General features: G+C 39.5%; 1 protein-coding gene across 3 annotated transcripts in view; it reads right to left on the reverse strand.

The window, feature by feature from the left end:
- Positions 1–13,713, reverse strand: part of IL12RB2 (interleukin 12 receptor subunit beta 2) — a 97,917-nt gene that overhangs the window by 64,930 nt on the left and 19,274 nt on the right. For all 3 annotated transcript variants that reach the window (XM_038001423.2, XM_073007216.1, XM_007978358.3), the window contains exons 3-7: positions 12,407–12,694; positions 7,387–7,501; positions 5,900–6,084; positions 4,554–4,699; positions 3,458–3,608 (exon numbers count right to left, since the gene is read on the reverse strand). In XM_038001423.2, the coding sequence (XP_037857351.1) occupies positions 3,458–3,608; positions 4,554–4,699; positions 5,900–6,084; positions 7,387–7,501; positions 12,407–12,694 (885 nt within the window). The remainder of the gene's footprint in view (positions 1–3,457; positions 3,609–4,553; positions 4,700–5,899; positions 6,085–7,386; positions 7,502–12,406; positions 12,695–13,713) is intronic.

Below are 13,713 nucleotides of genomic sequence, written 5' to 3' on the forward strand. Positions count from 1 at the left end.
GAGCAAGATCATAAACTGCAAATAAGACTTTTTTAAATGGCGAATGGACAGAGACACATATTGGTAAGAGAGCACTAAGGAACAGCTGATTCATCAGTATTTTGGCATCTCTTCCTGGGTGTTCTAAGTGGTGAGAGATCACCTTGCCTCAATACCTGTGCATATTCTCAGGCATGTCTTGGCACCTTGAGCCCAAATTCAAGAATGTTTTCCCACTAGAAGGAAAATGTGGCTGCTCTCTTCCCAGTGTCACTATCAGGCTTGTTTTTGATGGATGCTGATTTCAAGACTGTTCTCTTAAATACAGCAAAGTAGTTTCTTTCCTCCTACCCCTTATTTTGCGGTCATTTAAAAAGTGTTTTTCAGTGATAGGAGCTGAATTTAATGACATAGGAAAGGGCCCTATGGAGTAAAGGAAGCCCTCACCCACTGTTCAAATGATATAAACAACTGCACCCAATCCACCCGCAGACGTTACATTCCTCTCAATTTTGAGAAGCAAAGGCTGCAAAAAAAAGAGCTCTGTTACAGAATCATTCACACTTTTAGAGAGTACCTTAAAAAAAAAAAAAAAAGCTTACTAGTAATTTTTTTAAAATGTCAAGCTACATATGAGTACACATTGAAAGGGTTAAAAGGAAGACGTGTTAAAAAAAATTCACACCTTTTAGTTTTACATCAGTTGGTGTTTCATAAAGAAACTGATGACAGAAACAGCGGGTAAGGGGTGAAAACCAAGCAGCTTAGAGAAAGAGAAAAAAGACCTACAACAACCCACAGAAAAATCAAACATAGAAAAGGGAGATTCAGAGATAGAAAGGAAGCCAACAGAGCTTGGTAAAGGCAGTGTATCTCAGAGTACGGGTTTCTCTCTTTATGAATACCTTCAGTGACTGCATAAGCCAGCTTCCTAGGTTCAATTCATAATCATCCATGTGTTCATAACCATAACGAGTTGCTATACTCATTGTTATGATGGTGGTTTATTTTATAGGAAATGAGAAAGTCACTGTGCTGCCTTGAAGGAATTTTAATTCAAAAGACAAACACTTTTTAAAAAAGAAAAGAAAAGCCTTTTCACATATCTCTAACTAGGTCATTATCATATGTGAGTAAGAATGGCAAGAATTCACAAGCCCAGTGTTTCCCTAGTTTATAGTTTAGCTTAATGTGATGTGACTTAAATATTTCCCAGACTACTTACTACCTTGAACTTGGACATAAAATATAGCCCATTTTCAGAAACTTTTTCTGTACCACATATATAAACAAAATCTAATTCATGAGATAGTCTTTAAAAAAATTATTTCAACTATGTATAATAAAAGGATATTATAAGTAAGCTCTGGATTATAAAAGTGACAACCAGAGGGCAAGTGTTTCAACATTAATTTAAGAGATTTTATTATAAAATGAGTGGTAATAAATTATCATTTGTTGGATAAATTCACTTTTAGACAACTTTTAAAATATGTTCTGTAATCCCAGCACTTTGGGAGACCGAGGCAGGTGGATCACCTGAGGTCAAAAGTTAGAGACCAGCCTGGCTAACATGGTGAAACCCGTCTCTACTGAAAATAACAAAAATTAGGCGGGCATGGTGGTGCACACGTGTAATCCCAGCTCCTTGGGAGGCTGAGGCAGGAGAATCACTGGAACACAGGAGGCAGAGGTTGCGGTGAGCCGAGATTGTGCCACTGCACTCTAGCCTGGGCGACAGAGCAAGACTCTGTCTCAAAAAAAAAAAAAAAAAAAAAAAAAAGGCCGGGCGTGGTGGCTCAAGCCTGTAATCCCAGCACTTTGGGAGGCCAAGACGGGCGGATCACGAGGTCAGGAGATCGAGACCATCCTGGCTAACACAGTGAAACCCCGTCTCTACTAAAAATACAAAAAACTAGCCAGGCGAGGTGGCGGCACCTGTAGTCCCAGCTACTCAGGAGGCTGAGGCAGGAGAATGGCGTAAACCCGGCAGGCGGAGCTTGCAGTGAGCTGAGATCCGGCCACTGCAGTCCAGCCTGGGCGACAGAGCGAGACTCCGTCTCAAAAAAAAAAAAAAAAATGCAATTAATACAAGAAATAAGGAAGATATAAGATTATTCTGCAAATTACATATTAGATATTACATTCTGCTAAAGACCCTTCAGTTCCTTGAATGTCATTGATGTATGATTGCTAAGGATCATCAGTTATCAAAAGCCATTAGTAGCTCACAGAAAATAAATGCAACTTAATTACGAGGCTAGTTTACATGCACACATATTATAAATTTCACAAGTAAGAATTTAGATTTTGCACGTTAATGTTACAAAAGCTCCAGATAATGAACAATGGATTATATGCCAAAAAGTTTTCCTCTGAGTCATATTTATATAAATTATGAAAGGCTCTCTACTATATCATTAAATGAGGGCATTTATTTATTTATTTATTTATGAGATGGAGTCTTCATCTGCTGCCCAGGCTGGATTGCAGTGGCACAGTCTTGGCTTATTGCAACCTTTGCCTCCCAGGTTTAAGTGATTCTCCTGCCTTAGCCTCCTGAGTAGGTGGGATTACAGGCATGTGCCACAATGCTCGGCTAATTTTTTGTATTTTTAGATGGGATTTCACCGTGATAGCCAGGCTGGTCTCGAACTCCTGATCTCATGATCCACCCGCCTCAGCCTCCCAAAGTGCTGGGATTACAGGCGTGAGCCACGGTGCCCCAACATAAATGAGTGCTTTTAAAAACTAATATTCAGACGGCTATTTCTTGTCTCTCCAATGATTTAATATTGGCATAAAGTTTACATAGGCATTTTTGCTTCAATAAAATATCTTCTTATACTTCAATAACATTCCCTTCCCAATAATTACTAAAAAATAAAAATTCATCAGACTGAAAAACACATTTGATATCCTTTTCATAGCTATGGGTGGCCAGGTGGTTCTCATCTGTGCAGTAAATATCAAAGGCTTGAAGTACAGTGTTATAATATTTGGACAAGAGAGGATTGCTGTATGCTAAATTTTATTTTGAAATATGTGTCTCCAGAGCCTACTTTCTTTCAAGCTTTTCATATAGCTTATTGAGCCATATTACTTTTCATCGAATCAAAAATAAAATATATGAAGCTTTAACAAGAAATGAGATTAATTACTGGTTATAGCTCTGTGAAATAAGTTACTGAGATAGTAAGAGAGATAAGAGTTACAACCAAGCATTATAACCAACATAACTGATAGCAAACAGGAGTAGAACTTACCCAGTGTTAAAAATGTCCTAGTGATAGAAACATATTTCCTTGAACAGTTTCAGCACTTAAGTTAATATAAAAATTAAGTTGTTAACTAATGCAGTCATACTTTTTGATTCAGCACCAGTACTTTAAAGATTCTATTCCAAGGAAATCGTTACATCTTCCCCCTCTCTCCCCTTTATTCCTCCCTGATATGTACGTATATTTTGGATACATACCTTCTTCTGGTGTTTGTGCTCTCAATGTTTCACTCCAATCACTCCAACTTCCCTTATAAAGATGTAGCTTAGAGGAAATCTGAAATTCATATTCTGTAAATGGTTTCAGATCCAGCAAATCATGTCTTCCTTTGGCCTCTGTAACATTAACCTTGAAACAGACATTTTTTTAAAGTGCCTATTAATACTAGATTGCTAATTTAAAGAATTTTAACACAAAATGAGAAAAACCCCAGGCTGTTTGATCTTATTTGTTTTTCAGACCTACCGTTAAATGAGAAGAAATATCAATGACTGTCTTACCGAATAGATATGATATTAATCTGAAATATAGCTTCTTATTAAAAGTAAAATAAAATCTCCCGGGACTAAGAACCCACCTATGTAGGTTCTCAAGGGGGATCCTGAAACCAGCTGAAAAACAAGTAAAGATTGAAAACTATGAAGTTTCAAAACACCTTGGAGAAGTTTCTACACTAGAGATTATTTTTTATTTGATTACAATTAGAATGTGATGAATGTTTTAACACAAACATAGAACTGGCTTTTTTTAAATAAAACGCTTTAATTAGTTATACTCTCTTGAATATCAGCTATCTGTGGAACTGATCCTTTGTTATTATAAGCCATTGAATTTTACAACAATCCTGGAAAGAATCAGAATCCCATACATTTTATTTTAAAACATGTAATGCCTAATATTATATCAAATTGTAGACATTTTCTTTGGAATATAAAATTCTATATAAATCTCTGTGGACATTTCTTAATATTTCTCTTTTCAATATCTTTTTTAAATGCTAAAAAGTAATAACAGGATGGGGTAAACAATAAGGAGAAACGAATCCTCTGTTAGAAACAAACTATAGAAAATTAATATTGGTTTACAAAAGCTTTAAAAATTTCAGAATCAGAGATCAAAATTCAAGATATTTCTTAATCAACAGAGGTGTACGTGACTTTCTGATAGTTCTCAAGTGTGTACTTTGGGATAAATATTCTTAAACTCTGTATTTTGCTGTATGAAAAGACAGAGGTCTGTGCAGCAATATTAAGAACCCTTCAATGTTTTTTCCTTCACTCTAAAGATCATTACCATATTCCAGAGCCTGCTGTTACTGGGCCGATATCTGAGTCGATTAAGCAGTACCAGTCCCTCATCTCTCCAATAAAGGGTGCATCTGCTCACGGAGGAAGCCTTTTGAAATTTGATTCTAATGTCCCACGGAGGAAGAGGCCTCACTAGTAACCAGGACAAACAAAAAAGTGTGGTTCAGGATCCGTGATCAGCAATTGTCTTATGTACTGGCATGAGCTATAAAGAGTTTGACAAAACTCAGTTCTGAGATGCACAACCATCAAATTTGGTAAAATATACAAGGGAAAAGTTCCAGGCTTTAAGAAAGAATTTTTTTAAAAGCTGGATTCACTTCTGAATCTTTAAAATAATCCCCCTTAATCAAATCTCATTTTCACCAAATAACTACTACCAACATTAGTGGTAAGTTTCAACTCCACTTAATCCAATGGTTTTTTAAAAACCAATGTGCCAAACTCAAGAGTTCCAATGACTGGAAAGCAGAGGTGGCTAGTGATGATTGCCTCAGGAGGAGAAGAAATGTTGGTAGGAAAATTCATAGCAAAGGGACAGAGGAAAAGAACAAGGGGCGAGAAAGTAGCCTAGAGATCAATGGTGTATGAAAAAAAATGGGAGGAAGCCTAAGAAGAAATGTAGTGGAAAAGTGTATAGTAAATGCCAATGATCAGACTCATCGTTAGCAGTATATATGCAAAGAAGTGCCATGGAAAGAGAGGTGAGAAGCGCATAGTGTGAGGTTGGAACTTCAGGCAGCCCAATTCTGCCTGGATGGTCAGAACTTGGAATGCCTGAGATTGGCCTCTGATTCAACTGGACCAATTACATTTGCTCAGGAATGTACTGGCTCACTCCAGGGTTGGAGGTAAGTATTCTCAGAGCAAGACGCACCTGTGGCTTGAGAAATTTTATTCATAGTTTGTACCTCGCTGCTCTAACCTAGCAGGCCCACATGTAGCCTATCTCACAACAATGGGAGTAGCCATGGGGGTGAAAGGACACCTCCTCCGAGAAGGGCTTGCACTGAGCATCTTGAATGACCCCACAGGACCCTCTCCTCAGTGAGGTGGTATCATTAGTAGCTGATTCTTTCATGGGATTTGAATCCAGGGACTAATTTCTCCAACAGAGAGAATAATGTTGAACATCCCACTTTGTATAGCCATCTTTATACAGCTCTAGAATCACACACCCTTTGACTTGCATCAAAGTAATTTCTATCTTTTGCCTATGCCTGTTGGCCAATTTCCATCAATCTCTGTCTTTCTTGAAACAACCATAAAAAAATTTTGAATGATTTTAAAAATAATTATAAAGAACCAGTGAAATAGTGAAATAAAATGTACCTATGTCCAAGAATGTGAATGTGGATGGAAATGAAGAGGAGCTTCCAAGACTATTGACAGCGGTAACCTTGGCTGTGAAATTGGATTCAGGTGACTCAGGGGTGAGGTTGATTCCAAAGTCCAAATAGTCACAATAATGATCTTTACATTGCTTCTGCCAGGTTAAATTTTTTGGTCCACTTAACCTGTAAAGAAAACACAACCACGTGTAGCAAGATGTTTTATGTACTACTTTCTACTTACAGTAGAAAAGAACAAAATGTTTAAATATTTAGAATTCTAGACAATTTTTAAAGGTCAATCTTATGACCTGGTAATATACACCAGGAATATTTGTATTAAATGGTCATATAAGACTATACTTCACCCAACTCCCTTTTTTAGTAGAACTGAGATGTTCTTTCATGTTTGTGTAGATAGATAGGTAACCACGCCTACGCTGCTGAAATTCCCCAAACCCTGCTGTCATCTTGGCTCCCCGGGGCAGTTCCAAACATTATCCTAAGGACCGTGGTCACCTTGACATCTGCGGCACAGAACTGTCAGTTCCTAGTACAGCAGTGGCCAGAGTAGAATCCTGGGCTATTTTACCCTAATACTGAGACCTGCATGTCAATAAATATTTCTTGTAGGTTAGAAAAAGTAAATGTACTACAGAACCCCTCCTTTCCTCCATCTCCTCACTCAGGAATAGCACAAATCAGCTGGATCTTTAATGGGATCACGAAATCTACTCCAAGGAACAGAATCTCCCAGACTCTCTCTTCTCATGGACTCTTAGGTCAGCCAATGGTGCTTTAAAAAGAAACTTCTCCAAGCGAATGGAAAACTACCACAAGGAAGAGTTTATTTATGTATCATGACCCCAAGAGTCTGCAGCTGCAAAAAAGAGAAGCGATATTATGCAACCAGTTTTACCCTACTAGAGTGGGAAAGAACAGCCATAACTTGGATCTTGGATGCACTGAAGAGAACGCTGAGTTAGAACTCAGACCGAAGACATTAGGTCTCTCATACCGTAGATGAATGAAGCGATTTTAACTATAAACACAGAAACTTTTAAAAAGGTATCTAATTGTCTAGAAGTATCTACTGCTTCTTCTCTCTGGTAAAAATAAAACAGATAGGCCAGGCGCCGTGGCTCATGCCTGTAATCCCAGCACTTTGGGAGGCCGAGGAGGGCGGATCATGAGGTCAAGAGATCGAGACCATCCTGGCCAACATGGTGAAACTCCATCTCTGCTAAAAATACAAAAATTAGCTGGGCATGGTGGCGGGTTCCCGTAATCCCAGCTACTCGTGAGGCTGAGGCAGGAGAATCACTTGAACCCGGGAGACGGAGGTTGCAGTGAGCTGAGATTGTGCCACTGCACTCTAGCCTGGCAACGGAGTGAGACTCCGTCTAAATAAATAAATAATAGATATTTCTAAATGTCATTTAAGAGAAGATCTACAAAACAATTGCAAGAATACAGCCTCTCACTCACTGTAGAGTATACTCAGTGTATAGGTGGGTGTCTTGTCCTCTTTCCCAGGTGCAGGCCACAGTCCCTTGTTCTCCCTTCTGTATGCAGGATAAATTTTGAGGCTGTTCTGGAGCAACTTTAAAAAGAAAAGACAAAAACCTTATATATCACACAGGTGATATTTCAACCAAATTGTTATTATCTGCCAACAACATGACAATACGTCCCCCACATGCCGTAAACCCAGGTAAACTAGAAGCCATTTTCAGATTTCGTCCAAGTCCCAGTTTGCCATTAAGGCAAAAATTTCTCCTAGAAACAGTAATAATACTAGTAAATATGGCTCAAATACTTACTGTATGCCTAGTCCAGTGCTATGTGCAGTTTTTCTGAATTAGACAGCATAGCACCCCATGAGGTAGATATCATTATTATCTTTATTTTTGAGAGAGGTGAAATATCTGACCCAAGATTATAAAATTATGAAGTGGCAGATTCAAGGCTCCAGCTCAGCTGTGGGTAACTCAAGTCCAAGCCTTTTCTCCATATTCTACCATTTTCCCTGACACGTGAACATCCAGTGCTAGCTCCATTACCCCGGTAATAATCAATGAACTTCCTTTAGAGTGATGCCCATTCAAATATTAGAAACCTTTAAAAATGAGAGACTTATTTGCTTTCTTCACCAGACATTTGCTGTCAAGAAACATATACCCACTCGCCTCGGTCATGTCTTCCTGGGCTATACCATCTAAATCTAATTTCTGCAGTGTCCCTTGGAACACTTTATAGGCATTTATAAATTAATTCTTTTATGTACGTAGACATTGAGTACCTCCCACAAGCCAAGCACAGTGCTAGCTGTGGAAACACAAAGATGTACAAAGCAAGCATGGTCCCTTCTATTGTAAGGTGTGTATTTTTAAATAAAGCTATTTTATAGTGAAAGACAGGACGCAAACTAGGAATTTCTTGGACAAAATGGAGGTAAGAGAAATACTTAGATATTCAGGCATCCCATTTTACCCTAATACCCAGACCCATGTGTAGATACATATTTCCTTTAGGTTAGATAAAATGGGCATACTACAGAAGTCCTAGCTATTGTCTACACTAAAAAAATCTGCAATTGATTAAATAAATGTCTTTTTTGTCCTTAGCATCCACCACAGACATAGGCACAGGAATGCCCACTGTGTGACCTTGGACAAGTCAGAGCTTCAGTTTAATCTATAAAATGGGTATAATGATATCTAGCTTATATAGTTTCAATAGAATAATAAACTTTTCCTTTAAAAAAGTATCTTCTCACTGGATGCAGTGGCTCACGCCTGTAATCCCAACACTCTGGGAGGCTGAGGTGGACAGATCACTTGAGGTTAGGAGTTTGAGACCAGCTTGGCCAACATGGTGAAACCCCTTCTTTACTTAAAATACAAAAATTAGCTGGGCGTGGTGGCACATGCTGTAATTCCAGCTACTGAGGAGGCCGAGGCATGAGAATCACTTGAACTCAAAAGGTAGAGGTTGCGCAGAGCTGAGATTGCGCCACTGCACTCCAGCCTAGGTGAAAGAGTGAGACTCTGTCTCAAAAGAAAACAAACAAACAAACAAAAAACACTGGAGGCTCTTGCTGGAAGTAGAATAAGGAATGTTGCCAATAAATTCCAACAACAAACCTTTGAGCTCTTACTATGTGCCACACTCTGTGCTAAGCACACTACGTGCATGACACCATCTAATCTGTATAAATGGCTCAAGAGGGATGCATTCAGATTAACCTCATAGAATGGATGAAGAAGCTGAGGCTCAGAGACGTTAGGTAACATGTTCAAGGTCACATAGCTAGTAATTGGTACAGCTGTTTGAGCCAGTTCTCTCTGATTCAACATCTATTCTTGTTCCATTTTATGAAGCTGCCTGGGGCATCAGCTTCCTCTAAGGCATACAGACTGGAAACATCAGAGTCTTTCTCAACATTTCCTCTTCATTTTCTACATCCAGTTAGTCATCAAATTCAGTGGATCCTACTTCCACCAGGTTTTGAGTTATCTGTTCCCATGTTTGGTTCCCATTGCCACTGCCCTAGATAAGGACTTGATCACTTCTTCCTGGACTATTACAATAGTTTACTTTTTTCTCAGGGACTCCACACAGGTGGTCTGAGAGTCATTTTAACTTATAAGTTCATATTTAAAAGTTAGAGTCCTGGGCCAGGCACAGTGGCTCATGCCTGTAATTCCTGCACTTTGGGAGGCCGAGGTGGGCAGACAGCTTGAGCCCAGGAGTTTGAGCCTCGGTAACATGGTGAAACCCTGTCTCTACTAGAAGTACAAAAATTAGCCAGACATGGTGATGCATGTCTATAATCCCAGCAACTTGGGAGGCTGAGAGGGAAGGATCACTGAGATTAGGAATTGGAGACCAGTCTGGCCAACATGGTGAAACCCCCCTCTCTAATAAAATACAAAAATTAGCCGGGTATGGTGGTGCATGCCTATGATCCCAGCTACTTGAGAGACTGAGGCAGAAGAATTGCTTGAGCCCAGGTGGCAGAGGTTGCAGTGAGAAGAGATCACACCACTGCACTCCAGCTTGGGTGACAGCGTGAGACTCCATCTCAAAAAAAAAACAAAAACAAAAAAACGAAAATCTCTTCCTTGTATACATACGTACCCATGTACACATATACATTTATATATGTTTATATGTATTTATACAGTGTATACTTATGCATATACACACACTAGTCATGACTGAGTCATATAGAATACTATATTAATTTTTCATTTTCTGTATAACTTTTAATCTTAGAATTAGTAATTATCTTGTTTTTCCATTTGTTTAGTTTTCTTGTTAATAAAATTTCAAACTTGCAAGCCAATTATCTCAATCACTGTTCAATATACTGCAGTGTATTGGCACTTCTATTCATTTCATCTGCTTAAGGACCTCTCTCTTGGAGCCTTGTGGATTTTCCAATATAAGACAGGTTGCCTCCATGCCTGGTACCTAGCTGTCATTCTGGGACTGCTCATCCTTAGTGTCTCCTAAGTTCCTTCTTTTTTTCCTTTGGCTCTCTTGTTTCTTAGATTTAATGTTTTCTTCTTTCTTGTCGAATGACTTGGGTTGGTGGAGCATAGCCTTCATTAGTTCCCTGGGAAAGGGTGCATGGGAGGAAATATCTTGAGCATAGTTTAAAATGTCTTTATTCTACCCTCACGTTTGACTGACACTTTGAGGATAGAATTCTAAGTTGAAAAGAGTCTATAGTCAGGACTCTGTTGCCTTCCACATTCCAGGTTGCTGTTGAGAAGCCTAAAGCCATCACCTAAATGCCTCCCATGGGCCTTGCATGGGATTAAGCACTTTGCATATAAGAGGTCTTCTAATTACTACAACCATTTCATGAGGTAGATGTTATTATCTTCATAACACAGATGGAGAAACTGAGGCTCAGATAATTTAAGTTGTGTAAAATACACTGCTACTGGCAGAGCTGAGATTCAAAGCCCATGCTACTTCTACTATACCACAGGCTGTCAATGCTGAGTACATGACTCACAGTGGTATGAACAGGAGGCCCTGAGCTGGAAGGTGAGTACTTGGCCTAGTTTATACCTCCTTCCTACCAATGATCTGCTTGGTCATTTGCTTGGTCTTCGGCTCAATGCTTCTGGGGGCCCTCCAGGAAAACTGCCTGGTACCAACTGTACATCTATATCCTTAATGGTCACAGAGAAGAGGTTTCCATCTTTCCTGGACAGAGTCTCATTGAGCTCTATATCACTACCCCTATGACAGAGACCATGTCTATGAGACTTGGTCAGCCAGCCTGCTAGAGCAATTCTTCCTAGTCTCTTTATGCCTCTTGTCTGCCACCCCAAAGCTTCCTTGGAATCACTGAGGCACAGGGTGCCATGGAATCCCTCAGGGCCCATGCTTGCTCACGGGCTTGCCTGGTTGGACCTGCAAGGCTATGGGCCACAGGTTACGAACTGCAGGTAGGTGTGCTGCTGGCTGCTGGTTCATCCTGTGCCCTGTGGCTCATGCTGCAGGTGTCAACTCTGACAAGTTAATTCTAATCCCCCAGCAGCTGCCTGAAGGGACCAGCAATGCAAGCCAGCAGTGTGGGAAACTGATCCCCTGTCAGGTGGACTTCGGCCAGTGGGAGATAGTTAAGTTGTTCTTTCTTTCTCTTGTCATGAGATTTCTACATGCTCTTTCTGGGAATGTTCCGAAGAGTATAAACAACCGGCTGTATTTTCTGTTGAAGCTGTGGCCGGTTCAGTAATGTTACTACCTGGTATTTGCCTTTGTCCCTTTCCTGGCTCACTCCTTCCCTCTTGCCTCCCTGGGGCTATGTAACTCCTCTGCCCCACACCCCCTTCTCATGAATTGTTAGCAGGTCAGGTTTTTTCTTTACTTTTTTTTTATTTAGCTGGAGTCAGTTTTCTAGAGAACTGAGGAAAAGATAGTAAGTGTGATCAATGTTTTCTTTTCCCTTCTGCTAAGTATGAGAACCAGTGGTCTAGGTGAGCATGGATGGAAGAACTATTTTGGGAGGCACTAAGTTAGGTAGGGCAAGAGGTGCTGCTCAACTCTGTGTAGTCATCCTGGGCTGCATAAGTTTAAAAAGACATCTCTTCTTTCTTTTTAGGAGGCTGTAGCTTTAAACATATTCTCGTAAGTCAAAAAGGCATAAAGACCCAACTGCAGAGATCCATTTTTTCTGCCACTGGAGTTAAGGACAACAGATAAATGGTTCTGATGGAGAGAGAGAGACAGAGAAACAGAGAGACAGACAGAGAGAGAGAGAGAGAGAGAGAGAGAGAGAGAGAGAGAGAGACTTGCCAAATAAGATTCCAATTTCTGAACTCACACTGAAACTTTCATGTCAGTATCAAAATAAAATACTTCAATGTGGTGGGAAAAGAAAGAACATTGACCTGTATTTGGGTTTCTGCTTAACATCAAATACCAAAAGATCAAAAATACCAAAAGATCACCAAGTTTTAAAAATTCAAAATGGAATGCTCACCACCAACTAAGATCTCTGCTCCACATATTTGAATTTCATCACTATTGATACAGGCCAGTTTGCAGACAAACAAGGTTGTACCGAGGGGAAGACCTGTGACTTGAGCATTGAGGGAGTGGCCATGGTGAAAATTGATTCTTCTGTCAAACTCGTACAGGATTAACTTGTTACGTCTGGAATAGGGCGAGCAGCCTTGTCTGGGCTTCAAAGAACATGAAATATTGACAGTGGATCCAAGTAAAATTACACGGGAAGGCTTCACAGTCACATCGCCTCTCTTGCACTCATCTGCAATAAGATACAAACGCAATATTTAGCTGGTGATAATAAACCCATTTCAAAATGAAGAGTTTATGTAATTCCCCAAAACAGGGTAAAATTAACGCCCTCAGATCATGCAAATATAATTAACCTACATGTCTCTGGTTATAATAGTGATGTACAATGAGAACAGAAGGTAAACATATTGAAGTCTAACTGTATTTGAATGAAAATATGCATCCTTCTCATAACAGTAATACTATAATCAGAACTATAACCAGGAAAGTGGTTAGAAAGCAGGATTGGAAGAACATTCAGGAACACAGTTTTGGGAAAAACCAGCTTCTCTCATATGCAAATTATTTACCAGACTACTAAAGCCTTCCCAGAAAAAAACACATTTGTTTCCATCACCATTTATGATTTATAATTTTTATTTAAATACTTGTACCAAGAAAAAAAAGGCAGTTTTAAAAGAGTATTTAAAAAGTATTGCAAATATTGTGCTACTGCACTCCAGCCTGGGCAACAGACCCAGACCCTGTCTCAGAAAAAAAAAAAAAAAAAAAACTTGTGGAGGGTGGGAGGCAGGAAAAAAAAAGTACTAAACAAACAAACACAAGAACAGAAAACCAAACACCGCATGTTCTCACTCTTAAGTGGGAGTTGAACAAGGAGAACACAAGGACACGGGGGTGGGGGTGGGCATCACAAGCCAGGGCCTGTCGGGGGTGGGGGCTGGGGGAGGGATGGCATTAGGAGAAATACCTAATGTAGGTGACGGGTTGATGGGTGCAGCAAACCACCATGGCACGTGTATACATATGTAACAAACCTGCACATTCTGCACATGTACCCCAGAACTTAAAGTATAATAAAAAGAAGAAAACAAAAAAAAAAAAAGAAAAATGTGCTGAAATGTAAAACATGTATTTGTGATGCCCAACTGGGTTACCAAGCCACTTTCTTAAGAAGAAATAAAATAATTGGACCCTTATATTAATCATTAGTAGAAATTAAATTAAATAACTACTATACACAGAACC

This window comes from Chlorocebus sabaeus, chromosome 20, assembly GCF_047675955.1.
Source record: "Chlorocebus sabaeus isolate Y175 chromosome 20, mChlSab1.0.hap1, whole genome shotgun sequence".
Taxonomy (NCBI): domain Eukaryota; kingdom Metazoa; phylum Chordata; class Mammalia; order Primates; family Cercopithecidae; genus Chlorocebus; species Chlorocebus sabaeus.